The sequence below is a fragment of the Sorex araneus genome, chromosome 11 (genome assembly GCF_027595985.1).
Source record: "Sorex araneus isolate mSorAra2 chromosome 11, mSorAra2.pri, whole genome shotgun sequence".
Lineage (NCBI taxonomy): Eukaryota > Metazoa > Chordata > Mammalia > Eulipotyphla > Soricidae > Sorex > Sorex araneus.
In genome coordinates, this window is record NC_073312.1 from 55,307,242 (window position 1) to 55,324,606 (window position 17,365).

The 17,365-nt window shown below is 35.7% G+C and overlaps 1 protein-coding gene across 1 annotated transcript in view; it reads right to left on the bottom strand.

The window, feature by feature from the left end:
* Positions 1-17,365, bottom strand: part of PCDH15 (protocadherin related 15) — a 1,456,321-nt gene that overhangs the window by 51,799 nt on the left and 1,387,157 nt on the right. The window contains exon 29 of the mRNA XM_055118856.1: positions 7,233-7,448. Coding sequence (XP_054974831.1) covers positions 7,233-7,448 — 216 coding nt within the window. The remainder of the gene's footprint in view (positions 1-7,232; positions 7,449-17,365) is intronic.

Consider the following 17,365-nt stretch of genomic DNA (forward strand, 5'->3'; position numbering starts at 1 on the left):
GACATAGTAGAAGCTAGCTAAATCTCTAGTAAGCACTGAGATTTAGGAAAATAATTTCAGGTTTCATTATTCAAGAAAAAAATAAAAGTATGTAATGCTATTGTAAAAATTTCAAATCGTTTTTGAGCCTAACAATTCATATTACAGATTGTATTAAGCCAGAGGTCTGTCTGACTACCACTTGTAAGCAAACAGTTTTTGGCAATCCAAGTCTTGTAGCCCGAATTTATAAATGTGGGTGGAGCAAATGTTGAAGTTTTCCTTGAACACATAGAAGAATTTTTTTTTTTTGCTTTTTGGGTCACACCCAGCAGTGCACAGGGGTTCCTCCTGGCTCTGTACTCAGGAATTACTCCTGGCGGTGCTGGGGGACAATATGGGATGCTGGGAATCGAACCCGCGTCGGCCGTGTGCAAGGCAAATCCCCTACCCTGTGTGCTATCGATCCAGCCCCACATAGAAGAATCTTGATTGAGATTTTTTTAAAATATCACACTTCATTATATAAATATGGCTATAGTAGTTTTATGTAAGTTTCTTATTTTTTATTGGTTTAGAAAAAGATATCACGTAAGGAAAGGATTTATATTTTTGTTTTTAGTTGCAAAATAAATGGCAAAATTATTTAGAACCATGTACAGGAGACTTGTGAAGACTGCTCTTATTTCTCTTCTCTCCCTTCATTACTCCCTTTTGTTTTTCTCCCTCCCTCCCTCCCTCCCTTCCTCTCTTCCTTCCTTCCCTCCTTCCTTCCTTCCTTCCTTCCTTCCTTCCCTCCTTCCTTCCTTCCTTCCTTCCTTCCTTCCTTCCTTCCTTCCTTCCTTCCTTCCTTCCTTCCTTCCTTCCTTCCTTCCTTTCTTCCTTCCTTCCTTCCTTCATCATTCCTTCCTACTTCCCTCCCTCCCTTCCTTCCTCCCAATTTTTTAAATTTAATTCTCTCTCAACACTGGACCAGGCAAGGTTGAAAATAAAGTAGAGAGGGCTTGGCTAGAGCAAATAGCAATAATTAGGAAATTTTTTTCTCAACAAAGACATATATCATCCCCAGATATTTGTCAAGTACCTCTGGGGACTTTCTGAGCCAAAGATGAGCTCTGTAAATTGGCTTTGGTTACAGGTAGTGGGAACCATAACAAACATGAACAGAATACTGAGAATTGAAAGAAAGTATGTAGTGATGATTATTTCTGATTTTTGCTTTTGTTTCATAGTGTTGGGTTGCCATAATTTCTGTCCTGTTTTTCTGTCCCTTACACACATCTACTTTTTTCTGTTACTGGAAATCCTTAGCTTCCTAAATTAGCCAATTTTTATAAGTATGCATTTCTTGCTAAGTTAGTACTCATACCAATTTGAAATATTACAGAAGCAGATTTCAGGAGAATCACCACAGAGGGCACCCAAATGTTATGTTATATGTGAACAAAGAAAAAATTGCAAAGCATCCTACTAAAAAAAATCAGCAGTTACAGAAAATAAACAAGCTTTTTCCTATGTGACAGAAAGAATAAGCTAATCAAGAAAATTCCCCATCCTCAGGACTGGTGAACTACCAGTTCTGAATTATATATACCAGTTTGAATTATATAAATCAAACATTTTCACGTTTGGTGGTTAGTAGTGACTGCTATTTATCTACTCTTCTTGCCCTCTTCAAATTGGAGTTTCTATTAGATATCTGGTTTCTTCTTCCGTGTATATAATTTATGACCATGTTAATCAAATCACCCGGCTGCCAGTAGTTCCCTCTAGACTAGAAGAAGAAGACAGCACATAACAATAAAATGCCTGAGATGCAGAGCTCTATACTGGATGGGAATTTTGTGTTGAGAAAAGATTAAATGATAATTGGTAATCAGAAACAGACAGAGGTAGAATCTAGTTAACTGTCCACAAAGCTGTTTCCTTATTACTATTGTGAGTGTAGCAAGAACAGAGAACACACAAAATAAAAGGGAGAAAAGCTGTAGCAACATTCTAGAACTGAGGAGTAGAAATAGACTGTTGCACAGGATGATAATTTTTTTATGTTGAGTTCAATTTTTTAAAGAAGTAGCAGCAGAGCAAATGGACTTAGGATCTATAGAATTAAGAAACATGTCTTTATCTAAAAAAATATTTCCTTATTGTAACAAAATACTTCAATGTCTTCCCATTTCTTTTCAGAAAAAAAGGTCAATATATCATTGCTTGTTCATTTTAGTTGGTTACTGGGCCATTACTGGCAATGCTCAAGTGACTAATTTCTTTTTCCCCTAGTATTTAACCTGAATCCGTTGTATATAAGGCAAGCAACTTATTCTCTCGATTATCTTCCCTACTTCTCAATATTTTTAATATGCATACAGATTTTATATGCATCATAAATATCCATTCATAGTCTCATCTCCAATTCGCTTTCCTCGTCATTCATACAAGTTGACTATTACTTATTCAGATCTCTCATCTATCTCTTCATTCTTGGTTTTGCTACATTTTTACCCTCTACACAAAAGCAAATAAGCAAAACAAACAAGCAAACAAACAAAACTCTAAGATATCTCTAGGGCTAGGGAGATGGTTCAAATGTTGGAGTACATGTTACCTAAACACATGTAAGGCTCCCAGTTCAATCCCTAGTGTTGCATTGCCTCTAGACATGGTGGGTATTGCTGAGCACCTTCAGATATGAATATGAGTGGGAATAACCATTGCACCCCCACCCCCAGCACCACCACTTAGGCATTGCTCTTTTAAGCTTACATGATATTTTTTGAAGGGGAAAGAGTCACACCTAGGCTCACTGGTTCTGTGCCCAGGCATCACACCTACTGGCTTGGTATACTATAAGGGGAACTGGGGATCAAACCCAGATCAGCACTGGCAAGGCAAAGAGCCTTCCTGCTGTACTAAGGCTCCTACCTACACACCATGTTCTAATCAGAATGCTCTCCATATTGTTCTATTTTCTGGAAAGATTTCTGATTTTATTAAAAATATAAAACTTTAAGAAAGCTTTCTAGTATACATCCATATCTATTATATATGGTTATTAACTATTTAAATAATTATTAAAAAATTGTATAATTTCATTGATTTTAATTTGGGGGCTACACCTGGAAGCTCTCAGAGCTTATTCCTGTCTGTTTTTTAGGGCTTAGTCCTGGTTGGGCTTGGGAGAACATGTGGGGTTCTGGATCAAACCCAGGTTGACTGTATGCAAGCAAACACCCTATGTGCTGTATAATCTCTACAGGCCCATTTTATATAACTTTGAATATATACTTTTAAATTTTCACACAATTACTTATAGTGCCTATCTAATCTCTGAAAGTAGGCCTTGCATATACATGTATTACAAATATAATCCATGTAGTTATATTTTCATTGTTTTAGGATACTTCAAATTAGTTTTAAATATTAAATTTAAATTTAAATATTTAGTGTATGACAGTTTAAAGCACCATTGCTTGCATTTTAACAGAAAATCTAATGAAAAATTATTGCATATCATATTTATACAATTTAATTTGATAAAAAATATACATCAACCTTAGTATCTTCTATATCTAAAATCTCTTAGCTTTGTGTGAACTTTATGCTACTGAAATTGAGTTATACTGAATGAGAATATTTTGGTCTTCATACCCCCCATATTAGTGGAGATAAGTCTTTTTCATTAAGAATAAAATTATCTGATCATCTGATTTGTATAGACTTGAAAATTAAACTTGTTTAACAAATTTAAATTGATACTGAGAAAAAAAGTTTCAATGAAATAAAAAAATAAAGACAAAAGACATTCAGTGCTTGAGTGATACATTTTTAAGTGATAATGCTACTAATTTTCACTTTTCTTATATTCTACTAAATTCTTCCTAAGAGCATAGATAACTATGCTTCCCAGTGGGTAGAAATTTCTTAAAATAAATGTACTGTCTTGTGCATTGTCAATGTAATGACCCTGGCTCATACAAAGGTAGATGCTATTGAGAAAACACAGACCAAATTAGTCAAAGATTGGGTCAAAAAATAAGAATAGTTCATCAATCTAAAGGACACATTCGACGGACCAATGGAACAGGGTCGAATACTCTGACACATCCCCCCGAAATATATGACCATCTAATTTTTGATAAGGGAGCAAAAAAGGCAAAGTGGAGCAAGGAAAGCATGTTTAACAAATTGTACTGGCAAAACTGGACAGCTACATGCAAAAAAAATGGGCTTAGACCTCCACCTATCACCATGTACAAAAGTCAGATCAAAATGGATTAAGGACCTCAACATCAGACCAGAATCCCTAAGGTACATTGAAGACAAGGTCGGCAAAACCCTCCACGACATTGAAGCCAAAAGTATCTTCAAAGCTGACACGCCACTGGCCAAGCAAGTGAAAACAGAGATAAATAAATGGGACTATCTCAAACTAAGAAGCTTCTGCACCTCAAGAGAAGACAGTGATCAAAGTACAAAGACAATCTACAGAATGGGAAAGGATATTTACGCAGTACCCATCCGATAAAGGGTTGATAACAAGGCTATACAATGCACTGGTTGAACTCCATAAGAAGAAAACTGCCAACCCGATCAAAAAATGCGGTGATGAAATGAACAGAAACTTTCCTAAAGAAGAAATCTGAATGGCTCAGAGGCACATGAGAAAATGTTCCACATCACTAATCATCAGGGAAATGCAGATCAAAACAACCATGAGATATCATCTCACACCACAGAGACTGGCCCACATCCCAAAAAACAAAAACAACCGGTGTTGGCGTGGATATTCGGGGAGAAAGGGACTCTTCTTCACTGCTGGTGGGAATGCCGACTGGTTCAGCCCTTTTGGAAAACAATATGGACGATTCTCAAAAAATTAGAAATTGAGCTTCCATTTGACCCAGCAATACCACTCCTGGGAATATATCCCGGAGAGGCAAAAAGGTATAGTAGAGATGGCATATATATTTCTATGTTCATTGCAGCACTGTTTACAATAGCCAGAATCTGGAAAAAACCAGAGTGCCCCCAAACAGATGACTGGTTAAAGAAACCCTGGTACATCTACACAATGGAATACTATGTAGCCGTCAGAAAACATGAAGTCATGAAATTTGCATATAAATGGATCAACATGGAAAGTATCATGTTGAGTGAAATGAGTCAGAAAGAAAGAGACAGACATAGAAAGATTGCACTCATATGTGGAATATAATGTAACTGAGAAGTACAAGTTGGCAATGATGCAACTTCTGGCAGATATCTCTCTGGACTTAGTTACTAAAATACAGAAACCCAAAACCGAGAAAGCGCTAAGTGTGGTCATTCGACCTCATACCTCTTCATCCTCAGCAATGGAAAACAAATTATCTAATGCTTCCTTTTCAGCATGTCTGACTTTAGGGGAGAGACTCTCCAAACAATAATAGTGAGTTTTGTTGAAATATTGAATGCAATCAAAGTGAAAGCAAAGTGAAATTTATTAGTTACACAGGCAGGGGGGCTAAGGGTGGGGGGGCTGGGGTGTGGGGGGGTTAGGGGTGTGGGGGTTCGGGGTGGAGCTATACTGGGATTCTTGGTGGTGGTATATGTGCACTGGTGAAGGGATGGGTATTTGAGCATTGTATAACTGAGATTTAAACCTGAAAACTTTGTAACTTTCCACATGGTGACTCAATAAAAAAAAAATTGAATTAAAAAAAAAGGACACACTTGATTTTGAAAATGATTCAAAGAATCAGGGCAAAAATAAAAAGACAAACAAGAATTAAAAAAAAACAGATTGTGAGTTGCTCTCACTTAAATTCACTTAACAGATGGTTCTCAGCAGATGGTTCTGATAACACAAACTTGAAATAGAGCATTAATTTGGAGAATCCCTGGGTCAAAATATTATGCTCTCTAGACAAAACTCCAATGGTCATTAATGCCTTCTTCCTTCAGAGAGAACTTCTAAGGATCATTGCTAAGGGCCCAGATTCTCTGCCTCCTTCTTGGCAAGCGCATCTCCCAATATTCAAAATGGTTTGGCCCTTCTTCAGCCCTTTACTGTCAGCTATATGCTGGTAGCTTTATATTATGAACCACCCAGAATAAATACTATGTTGAATAGGTTCAGTAAAGTGAAACCTTCCACTTAACAATGAAAATTCTTATTACTGGGATCTGATGTTACACTGTTAGAATTAATGATGATACTTAATAATATAATGACTTAGTAAAAACTTTCCTATTCCATTAAGGAAGATTTTGGTAGATAGAATCATATTTATTATGATAAATTTACCTCCCAATTCCCTTTGTTTACTTCACTACAAAAGTTTTGAAAGTTTTTTACACAGAAATCAAAATTGCATGATGTTTATTATGGCAACACAATTCACCAAAGCATTTTAAAATTTTAAGTAACTCCACCCAACTCAAGTTTATAACTAGATCTTCACACTAATAGAAATTCAATGTTTATAATGTTATCACAATCCTGAACCATGTTATAACGTCCTTCTAAAATTCTAGGATATAATCATAAAAATTATATTTTATTATCTCTCCTATAGCAATTAATCACCTTAAAATTATATACCTAAGTTTTATAAAATGTATTCACTGTCACTGTCACTGTCATCCCATTGCTCATTGATTTGCTCGAGTGGGCACCGGTAACGTCTCTCATTGTGAGACTTATTGTTACTGTTTTTGGCATATTGAATACACCACAGGTAACTTGCCAGTATCTGCTGTGCGGGCGGGATAGTCTCGGTAGCTTTATTTCAAATAAATTTAAAAGTTTGAGACTCAGGGGCTGAAGAAATAGTACAGTAGGTAGGTCACTTGCCTTGCACATGGCCAACCAAGTTAGATCTCTGGCACCCCATATGGTCCCTTGAGCCCCTCAGGAGTGATTCCTGATCACAGAGCCAGGAGTAAACCCTGATCACTCCAGGCATGTGTGTCCCTCACATCCTCTCAAAACATTTGAGAATCAGAGATATGCCCAAGTAGAGAGCACGTGACTCAAGTGGAAAGCACATTCCTTTCATACGTGAGGTCCTGGTTTTTATCTTCAGCATTTCTGGCCTCCCAGATGTACCACTGAGCATGACCCTCTTGGCCTAGTGGAAGGGGCCCTATCCCCACTAGCACCACCAGGTGTAGTGAAGACAATAGAAAAAGAAAGTTTTGAGTTAAAACACTGCCCATATCTACTATTGTAAATTTCCCTTTTATCTGATTAAAAAATAGAAATTACTTACAAGTACATCTGCTTTGCCACTTAGTCCCTTCCCATAGTCATCAGTTGCTATTACTTGAAACTTGAAGTAGGATCTCCTCATATTATGGAAGAGCATGGCAGTTTTGATAAGTCCTGTATATGTTTCTACCACAAATCCTTCTTTTCCCTCTTTGATCGGTGGTATTATGAGTCTGTATGCCATGGCACTGTAATTTCCAGTATCCTTATCGGTAGCCTAGAAGGTAAAATAAAAAATAGGTTATATTTAAGAATAAAAAGGACATTTTTTAAAAAAAATAATCTTTGTAAGCATGAAATTACTTGTATAATGACAGACTAAAACCTTCTAAAAAGCCAATTTTTCTGAATACTCTTATACAGATTCACAGATTTTTTTGTCCACTGGGCTGACTGGCTCCTATTACAATAATAATAATGGCCATTGAATTTTAATGCAAAAGACATGATCACTAACAGATTTGAGGCAAGGCATCAAATGTTCTGATTGCATTTTGTAAAGGTTCTACTCTGTACTATGATCTAAAAAGGTATAATTATGACATTGGTTGTCATGTATTACTGTCTTATATAATAGGCATCACTATTGATTACTATTTAATTTCCTCTTTCCTAATTTTAAAAAGTACACTACCATATCTCAAATGATTATAAACTGAAGTTCAGAGCATTTAATTCAAATTCCTAGAGCTGCATAAAGAGATTCTGACGAATGCCATATTACAATTTGAACTGTTAGAAAAGACTTTCATATTTTGTTTTCATCATACTGTATTATAAGATTTGTTCCTGTAACATTTAAAAGTTCCTTATCATTTAGAATATTTTAAAAAAGATATACCTGCTGCTTTAACTAAGTAAAAATTCTCAGGAAAATATATTTTTATTTATATAAATTAATACTATCCAATAATACTTTCAATGACAATGACAAATCTAACTCTACTCTGTCCATTATAATAGTCTCTAGTAACATGTTAGATTTGTCATTGCCACTGAAAGTATTATTGGAATGGCAACTCACAAGTACTTCATATACAATATTTAATAATAAATGATTGGTAAAAAGAACCATATAATAAAGTAGTAATGTCTAAAATTAAAATATCAATTAAATATAAAATATATAGCTTGTTGAGGTTTGTGAAGATTTTTTTCTACCATTCCAATTCCAAGTACTTTACTGGTAAACAATTTTAAGTTGTATTATAAGAAATTTCTGTTGACATGAGACATGATAAAACCCATCTAATATATTGTATTCATATCATCATTAGTTGATAGGGACCAGGGATTTAGTTCAAATATTATTTATTTGTTACTGTCACTGTCATCCTGTTGCCCATCAATTTGCTTGAGTGGGCCCCAGTAACATCTCTCATTGTGAAACTTATTGTTACTGTTTTTGGCATAGAGAATATGCCATGGGTAGATTGTCAGGCTGTGCCGTGCAGGTGGGATACTCTTGTAGCTTGTCGGGCTCTCCGAGAGGGGCAAAGGAATCGAACACAGGTTGACCGTGTGCAAGGCGAACGCCCTACCACTGTGCTATCGCTCCAGCACTATTATTTATTTAGTTAAATAATATTCTTGTTAAATAATAATACAAGGCTTTCTTTTGATAGCTTTCTGTTAAATGTCAACATGGTTATAACAACCATTTAAAAAATACATTCTGTTCATGTGTCAAAAGGAATTCACAAGTGATGGTGAGGGACTGGGTCCTTGACTGGAGGTCACTCCTGGTGATTGTCACCCAACTGGGGCCAGCAGTTCAATGTTAAGGTTGGAGACTGCACTGACTCTCCGTTATCACAGGGCTAGGTATTATACTCTCTACCCTGGCTATTCTCAGGAACTTCCAGGGATTCACCTGGTGATGCTCGGGAACACCATGCAGTGTCAGACCAGGCACCTTAACCACGTACTAGCTTCTAGACTTGAAAGTACTATTCTTTAGCATCTGGACACACACACACACACACACAGAATAGAGTATATAAAACATAGTATAGAACATAATGTATATAGAATAGAATAAGTAGAATACACACACACACACACACACACACACACACATATATATATATATATATATATATATATATGGAGAGAAAGAGAGAAAAAGACAGACAATAGACACATTCACTATAGTTGTATAAAAAAGTCAAACATCACATTCAGCCCAAAATGTCCTCTATGAGCTTTCAGATATATTCAGCTTCCCATCAAAGACTCTCTCCTGATTTTTAACAGCACTGACAAGTTATACCTATTTTAAAACTTTATATTGCTGAAAGCATTATATATATATTCTCTTCTGATATATTTTATTCAACTTTGTTCTGAGAGTCAAAGCCTTAATATTTTAAAATAAACTTTCTATAAAAGCACAATCACGTTTACCAAAGAAAAGAAATAAAGCAGCCTTAAATTATAATTTAACCTCTTGATTTATTTCCTCCAGGAAGGTAATGAACCCAGTTTCTTTAGAATGAGGTCACATTCACATATTTTCTGAACTGAGAGTTATATCTGTCCCAACATAAGTTCTATGGCTCACCCAAGATTCAAGGTAGTGGGGGTTTATGCCCGGGATAAGATGATCAAGTGAAGTTGGGTGTGGCTTCCTGGTCATGTTGTGGGACTGGCAGGGTATCCTATCAATCTGAACAGGAAACCATCTGGGTCCTCCATTTCTCTTGAGGTTCGGGGGTGAGCAGATACTCACCGAGACCACCTTTATCTTTAAGACCTCTCCAAGTCTTAGCTTGAGCAACAAAATGTTGAATCAGTCACAAGTCAAGCAAATACATGAAATCCTAAATTCCTCACAGTTATTTCCGTGAGAGATTTAGAGACATAGGTATATAGTAAAGCTAATTATGTCTGGAATGCTAATGTGTAGGGGATGACTGTTATGAGCTGCAACTTGCAAATTTCTAATAACATAGAAAGACTCAAAAGTGCACTGCCTCTGGTGCTCCTACATCAAGTTATTCCAGCACTGCATATACACCACAGAAAACTTTTCAATAATATACTTTGCTCTTTAAACTGTCACCTACCAAGCTGGAGTGGGAAGTCTTCCTCTCTGGCCTTTGCTTGCCCTCAATGTCTGGATCTGGCTTTACATTATATCCATGAACTTCCCAAAGAGATTTTGAAAATTTATTCCTTCCAGAGAATTTTTAAATCAACCTTGTCAGATCTAATAATCAACTGAAATCCATATGGATGATGGATGTAGGCATCTAATTCTTAATCATCCTCCACCATATCAACTTCCTGCCCATTTATTAATTTCTTTCTCTTTGGTGTGTCAAACAAGGTAGACTTTATAGAATGAAACTTGCTTGGAGAGATGTGAAAGAAGAGAGAGGCAAGTATATATTCAAAAGAGCACATAGGCTTCTCCAGAGTGGGAAAGCAAATAAGCATAAATACATAGAGACAGGCAAGAGATACATGTTCCAGAGAGCACACTGGCTTGAGGACACCATTCATTAATTTCAACATTCACTTAGATGGGCTGGAGCAATAGCACAGCAATAGGGCATTCGCCTTTCATGCGGCTGACCCGTGTTCGATTCCTACACCCCTCTTGGAGAGCCCGGCCAGCTACGGAGAGTATCACGCCTGCATGGCAGAGCCTGGCAAACTACGCGTGGCATATTCGGTATGCCAAAAACAGTAACAATAAGTCTCACAATGAGAGATGTTACTGGTGCCCGCTTGAACAAATCGACGAGCAACGGGATTACAGTGATGTAGCAATTCCATCTTCAAATTCTTTAGTGTGTGAGAGTGGCGAAAATGCAGACCTTCATGGAGAGTATTCTCTGATCTATAGTCATTCTAGGTTAATTATTTTAACTTTATATTTAGCAAGCTACCTAGAGTATCCCGCCCTCATGGCAGAGCCTGCCAAGCTACCCGTGGTCTATTCGATTATAACAAAAATAGTAACTACGAGTCTCAAAATGGATACATTACTGGTGCCTGCTTGAACAAATCAAATGAACAACGGGATAACAGTGCTACAGTGCTTCAGTACAGCTTTTAAAATTTATCAAACTGTTTTACTAATCAATTTTACTCAATCAATTTTATAACTAGATTCTAATTTGGAATGTTATGAAGATGTTTTGCTCAAAATACATTAAAGTTTTTGAGGCATAAGAGTTAATGCATAACTTTCTGACCACAGTACCATCACTTTCCTACTCAATAATGTGTTCTTGAAAGCCCTTTCCATTCTCATTAATCCAGGTTTCATATCTCCTTCTGCATCATAGATGGAATAGTCATACTATCCTTATTTATATGTGCCTCAAAAATTCTTGAAACTTTCTCCTCTTGAATCAATTTAATCATCAACCTTCTAGATTACTTAAGACTGATGAAATAGATTAAACAACCAGGCAGATCATTAATTATATGAGCCCATGTGTCTGAGTTCAACTGTTACTCTGTTTAATTTGAAAAAATATTGTTGATAAATGTGTGAATTTTATGTCTCACTAACAAAGTTCAAACTATTTTTTGGGTCACATATTTTTTATTCATTTCCAGAGGTATAGATTCAAATTAAAATTGAAGGTATAATGTGTGAAATAGTTCAAATTGTCATAATATAGTTCTAAAGTTAAATGTATGCGTATTTTTACAGTATGTCTTCAAATCTTAGAGAAACAATAATTTTCTTTCCCTTTGAAGTTAGTTATGCCTTGATCTGAGTATTTCACATTTATTTTGCTTTTAAACTTTATGTTTACTTTTAGCTTTACTTATACAAATTATAAGACAGCTGTTCATCCTTACTTTAAAAATGAAACTTTTTTTTTAATCTATACTCAGGTTTACTTTATATATACAGTTTCCATATCAGCTTTTTTGCAGTTAAATTCCTCTGGAAATTCTCTACAATCACTGTCCACAATGCTTTAATTCATAATAATTTCTTAATGGCAGCTAGAATTCTAATCTGTACTATTTTAACTATTAAAATCAGTAACCATGTCTGGTTAGTTTCAGATCAACAAATAGTTCAGACATAGGTGCTGCCACATTTACTAACCTACTAGCCCTGCTTTTTTCATTCTGAATTTCCAGCTACAACTCTGAGAAGATACAAGCTGAACATCTTTGGTTCAATCTACTAAAATTTATGGAAGCACCAGTTCCTATGTCTCTATGTCAACTGATTAGCCCAGACCATAGATCCTAAAGTCTCTGGCTACTTAATGCCTCAATACTGAAATTCCACTAGGAGTATACCAAATTAGATGGGAAAGTAACACAGAAATTAACTAAACTGAACAAACAAATAAAACAGCAACCCCAACTAGCAATAACAGCTTAATAAATTCTTAGACAAAGATTTAACAACCCTGTGATGAGATATATCAAATTTCACATAAATTTGGTTTCATATACTACTCGTGCTAATATTGGAGCTTTCTTATCAATTTCAACTCGAGAATTGTATCAACAGTCGCAGCTTTCTTTACATTAAAATAAACAGAATGTTTTAAACTAAAACAATAAACAGTTCAATGCTCTTTAGATCACAATGTCCCTTTATTTTATTTGTATAATGTTAAACTGTTATTACAATGAATATTTATTGAATACATAGATTTCACTTTAAAGTCTATAATATAGTAAGGTGATATATTGAAGAGTTGGAGCTCTGAGTTCAATCCCTGGCATCACATGGTCCCTTAAGCACCTCTAAGAACGGTTCCCCCAAAAAACTATACTATGACTACTGTATTTAGTAACTAAGATAAAATGTCTTAAATATCTGTCTGTCAATCTGTGTGTCTCTATCTATTTGCCAGATAGAAGAAAATATGCAGGTAAAAATCTAAATAAAAACAAGTCAAAACTCTAAAATTTCTTAGAACTTAAGGTAGCTATCAGTTAGAGGGAGATTTTTTTAAGTAAACATTGGAACACAAATTTAATTTATGAGTTTTTAAGTAGTTCAGAAAGTAGGAGGCAATATATAAAGCCCACTCACGGAAATAACTTGATTAAAATTCTCCTCCCTGAGATACTAAATTCTCACCGGGAAAAGTGAAGGTAAATGAGAAATTAATCTTTTCTTTCCAGTTACCACTGGTGCTATTATCATATGTGCTATAAGCACATAAGAGCCTATGTGCTCTTTTGAATATATACTTGCCTCTCTCTTCCTTCACATCTCTCCAAGCAAGTTTCATTCTATAAAGTCTACCTTGTTTGACACACCAAAGAGAAAGAAATTAATAAATGGGCAGGAAGTTGATATGGTGGAGGATGATTAAGAATTAGATGCCTACATCCATCATCCATATGGATTTCAGTTGATTATTAGATCTGACAAGGTTGATTTAAAAATTCTCTGGAAGGAATAAATTTTCAAAATCTCTTTGGGAAGTTCATGGATATAATGTGAAGCCAGATCCAGACATTGAGGGCAAGCAAAGGCCAGAGAGGAAGACTTCCCACTCCAGCTTGGTAGGTGACAGTTGGTAGGTGACAGTTTAAAAAGTAAAGTATATTATAATGTGTTTGCCTTGCATGCGGCCAACCCAGGTTTGATTACTTCCCCCCTCTCAGAGAGCCTGGCAAGCTACTTAGAGTATCTCACCCACAAGGCAGAGCCTGGCAAGCTACCCGTGGCTTATTCGATATGCCAAAAGCAGTAATGACAAGTCTCACAGTAGAGACATTACTGGTGCCCGTTCGAGCAAATTGATAAGCAATGAGATGACAAGTGACAAGTGACAAAAAACAATATTGTTATAAATTTAGGAGCCAAGGAAATAGTATAGTGGGTAAGTAAGGCACTTGTCTTGCATGTAGCCAACTCTGGGCAGACTACTGGAATCACAAAGAATCCAGAGTATTCCCAACAGTTATCATATAATACAGCCAGGCTATTTCCTGACCATCATTCACAGTATGTTTCAAACATGATCACCTCCCTAAAACACATACACAATGTTTTATGCAATTAGATGTTAAGTCTGGGAAAAGGAGCAATAGTATGGTAGGTCAGGTGATTGCCTTGAACTCAGCCGACCCTAGTTCGATCCTAGCATCCCATATTACCCCTAGAGCATGCCAGGAGTGATCCCTGAGTGCAGAGTCTGGAGTAACCATTTAGCACCTCCTTGTGGGACAAAATACCAAATAACAAAGAAGTTAGGCTTGAAGCATGCCAGATTGACGAGAAGAATAAGACTGAAAGAGAAACATTTGCATAAAATATCAGTAGGGCACTTAATGAATTACATAAAACAATCACATAGTAAATTTTAAACATACAGACTATTACAAATGTATTGCTTTCTTAAATATTTGAGAAAACAGGAAAAATAAAAATATTTGATCATTTTTTGAATAGAATGAGATCTCAATGTAGCTCAAATTAATGCCTATAACAGTAACTCCCAGGAAATTCCAAATGACTCAGATTTACTAAAGTATCAATATAATTTTATACATTCTGTCATTTTCTTTCTAATAAAAATTCAGTAGTTAGCTCCTGTCATTATTTCTAGAAAAGGTGACCCTGGAGGATTTGATTCATTGACTTTTGTGAACTTTTCTTAGTAACCAAAATCAAGTTATGTCCAGAGTTGTTTTAAAAGAATAAAAATCAGCAACAAACATTATAATTACCCTTGCTGTAATTGTATTTTTAAATGAAAGTTAAGACACAAGCAACCACTTACACATTTCTAAGAACTCATCTGGAAATTTTAATGCACACAGGTGCCCAACATTAAGAGAAAATCACCAAATAATTACCTCCATTGTACAGGGAAGTAGGTGAGCCCATTAATTTTCTAACAGCCTAAATAACTGTTCTCTGTTGCTTAAATGAATACTAAGGATGAAGAAATATTAGCAAAATAATTAGTGATGTCCTAAGAACTTCCAAAGTCCATTAAAGTCAAATAATGCTAACTTTAAGTTTAGCCTCTCAATTAGACCCCATTTTAACATTTAATAGCACCAAAGTCTTACTTTTCTTGAAATAGAGTGAAAAGTATTTCAGAATGTCAAGGTAAAAATACCCAAATCTCACATCTCACATTATCACCCACTAATCACAGTATGTCAAAATGAGCTTGCAAGGGGCAAAAGGAGCAGTTTGGTTTCTTAGACTACTTTCACTTGGCTCTTGTATTTTTAAAAGCCACAAAGAACTTTTCTTTAAATCACTTAAAGATAGCAAATTCAACATATGATAAAGTATGAACAAGGGAAATGTTAGATTATAAATAGATTGATCTTTTTACAAGGCTACTCAAGACTGTAAAAGAGTGGAGAGTCACATTTTTAAAAGATCATAGTGTTTGATTTATTCTTGTGTGCTATTATTTCTGTAAAATGTTAAGATCTTGTAACGTCAATATCTCAATTACTACTTTTACAGTTTAATCAAAGATTAGCTTAATTCAGACATAATTTAATAAGTAAAATACAAGTTGGCATAGAAACTAATAATTGCATATGGAAACATGTAAACACTGCAACTTTCTATCATTTTATTAAACTTAAATTTGCCTAACTTTATTTTTAATTTACAGTGTTAGATAATATCTATTTGGGGAAAAAAATACTGTTTCTTGGTTTTTGCAACACATCAGAAATAGTCAGGGCTTACTCTGGGTTCTGCATTTGGATTTCACTGAAAGGCTCAGGGAACAATAGGTGGTGCGAGGTATCAAACCCAGGAGAGTTTCCTGCAAGGAGAGCATCAGTTTCACTGTATTATCTCTCCAGCCCAGTCATTTGAAAAAATTATTTTTATTTTTTAAAACTTATTCATGATGGGTTGTTGTGAAGGCAGACCACGCAGGCAGGATACAGGGAGGATGGGGCCATGCTGTTCAGTGAACTGGGATTGGCCTCCCCAGGAACTGGGACAATGGGCAAAGGATGGGGAGTAGGCCGACGTGGGTTCGATTCCTCTGTCCCTCTCAGAGAACCTGGCAAGCTACCAAGAGTATCCCACCCACACAACAGAGCCTGGTAAGCTACCCGTGGCGTATTCAATCTGCCAAAAACAGTAACAAGTCTCACAATGGAGATGTTACTGGTGGCCACTCCAGCAAATTGATGAGCAACGAGATGACAGTGATACAGTGACTCATGGTGAGGTATAGTTACAAAGTTGTCATAATTGAGTTTGAAAAAAAATTAAAAATTAAAACATGATCAAAGTACTTCCTTAATTTTTAAAAATTTGTGTGCTAATATATCTATAAAAAAAACTATAGTCATAGAAGAGGTGATGATGTTTTACAGAAAATATTTGAAATATTTTGTTTTATTTTCCTTACTTTAAAACATTTAAAAATATCTAAAATATTTATTTTTTAGTTTTCTTGATTATTGATAATACAACAAGTTATAAATTTTTTCTCAACAACATTCTAAGACCATTAGCTCCAACACCTTTTGCTTTTCATGTACAAGCGAAAGTGTGCCCCATCTGAGAGATATTGCAGGGGTTAAGAGACATGCTGTGCATACAGTTGGTCTCTATTCAATCTCCAACACAACATATAGTCCTCTGAGTACTATAAGAGGCCACTCTTTAACAGAAATGTAGAAATAGCACCAGAGCACACCAGTGTAGCCAAACCCCTGCCATCACACCCTCAATATTAAGAAAATGTACTTTTTGCAATATCTGTTGTTATCAGATTAAATATTTGAGTCTCCAAAGTGAATTAAAGGACAAACTTATAATTTAAAATTATATGGTTCCACAATGGCCACTCAACACCTTTATTGCAAACCACAACACCTAATCAGAGAGAGAGAACAAAAGGGAATACCCTGCCATAGTGGCAGTGTGGGGTGGGGGTAGACGGGATTGGGGAGGGTGGGAGGGATGCTGGGTTTACTGGTGGTGGAAAATGGGCACTGGTGAAGGGATGGGTTATCAAACTTTGCATGGGGGAAACATGAGCACAAAAATGTATAAATCTGTAACTGTACCCTCACGGTGATTCACCAATTAAAAATAAATAAATAAATAAAATTATATGGTTCCTCTTCAGTAACATTAAAGTCAATTAGTTCAAACCAAATTAGTTTCTTCTTAATTCCCACCTCTCCATT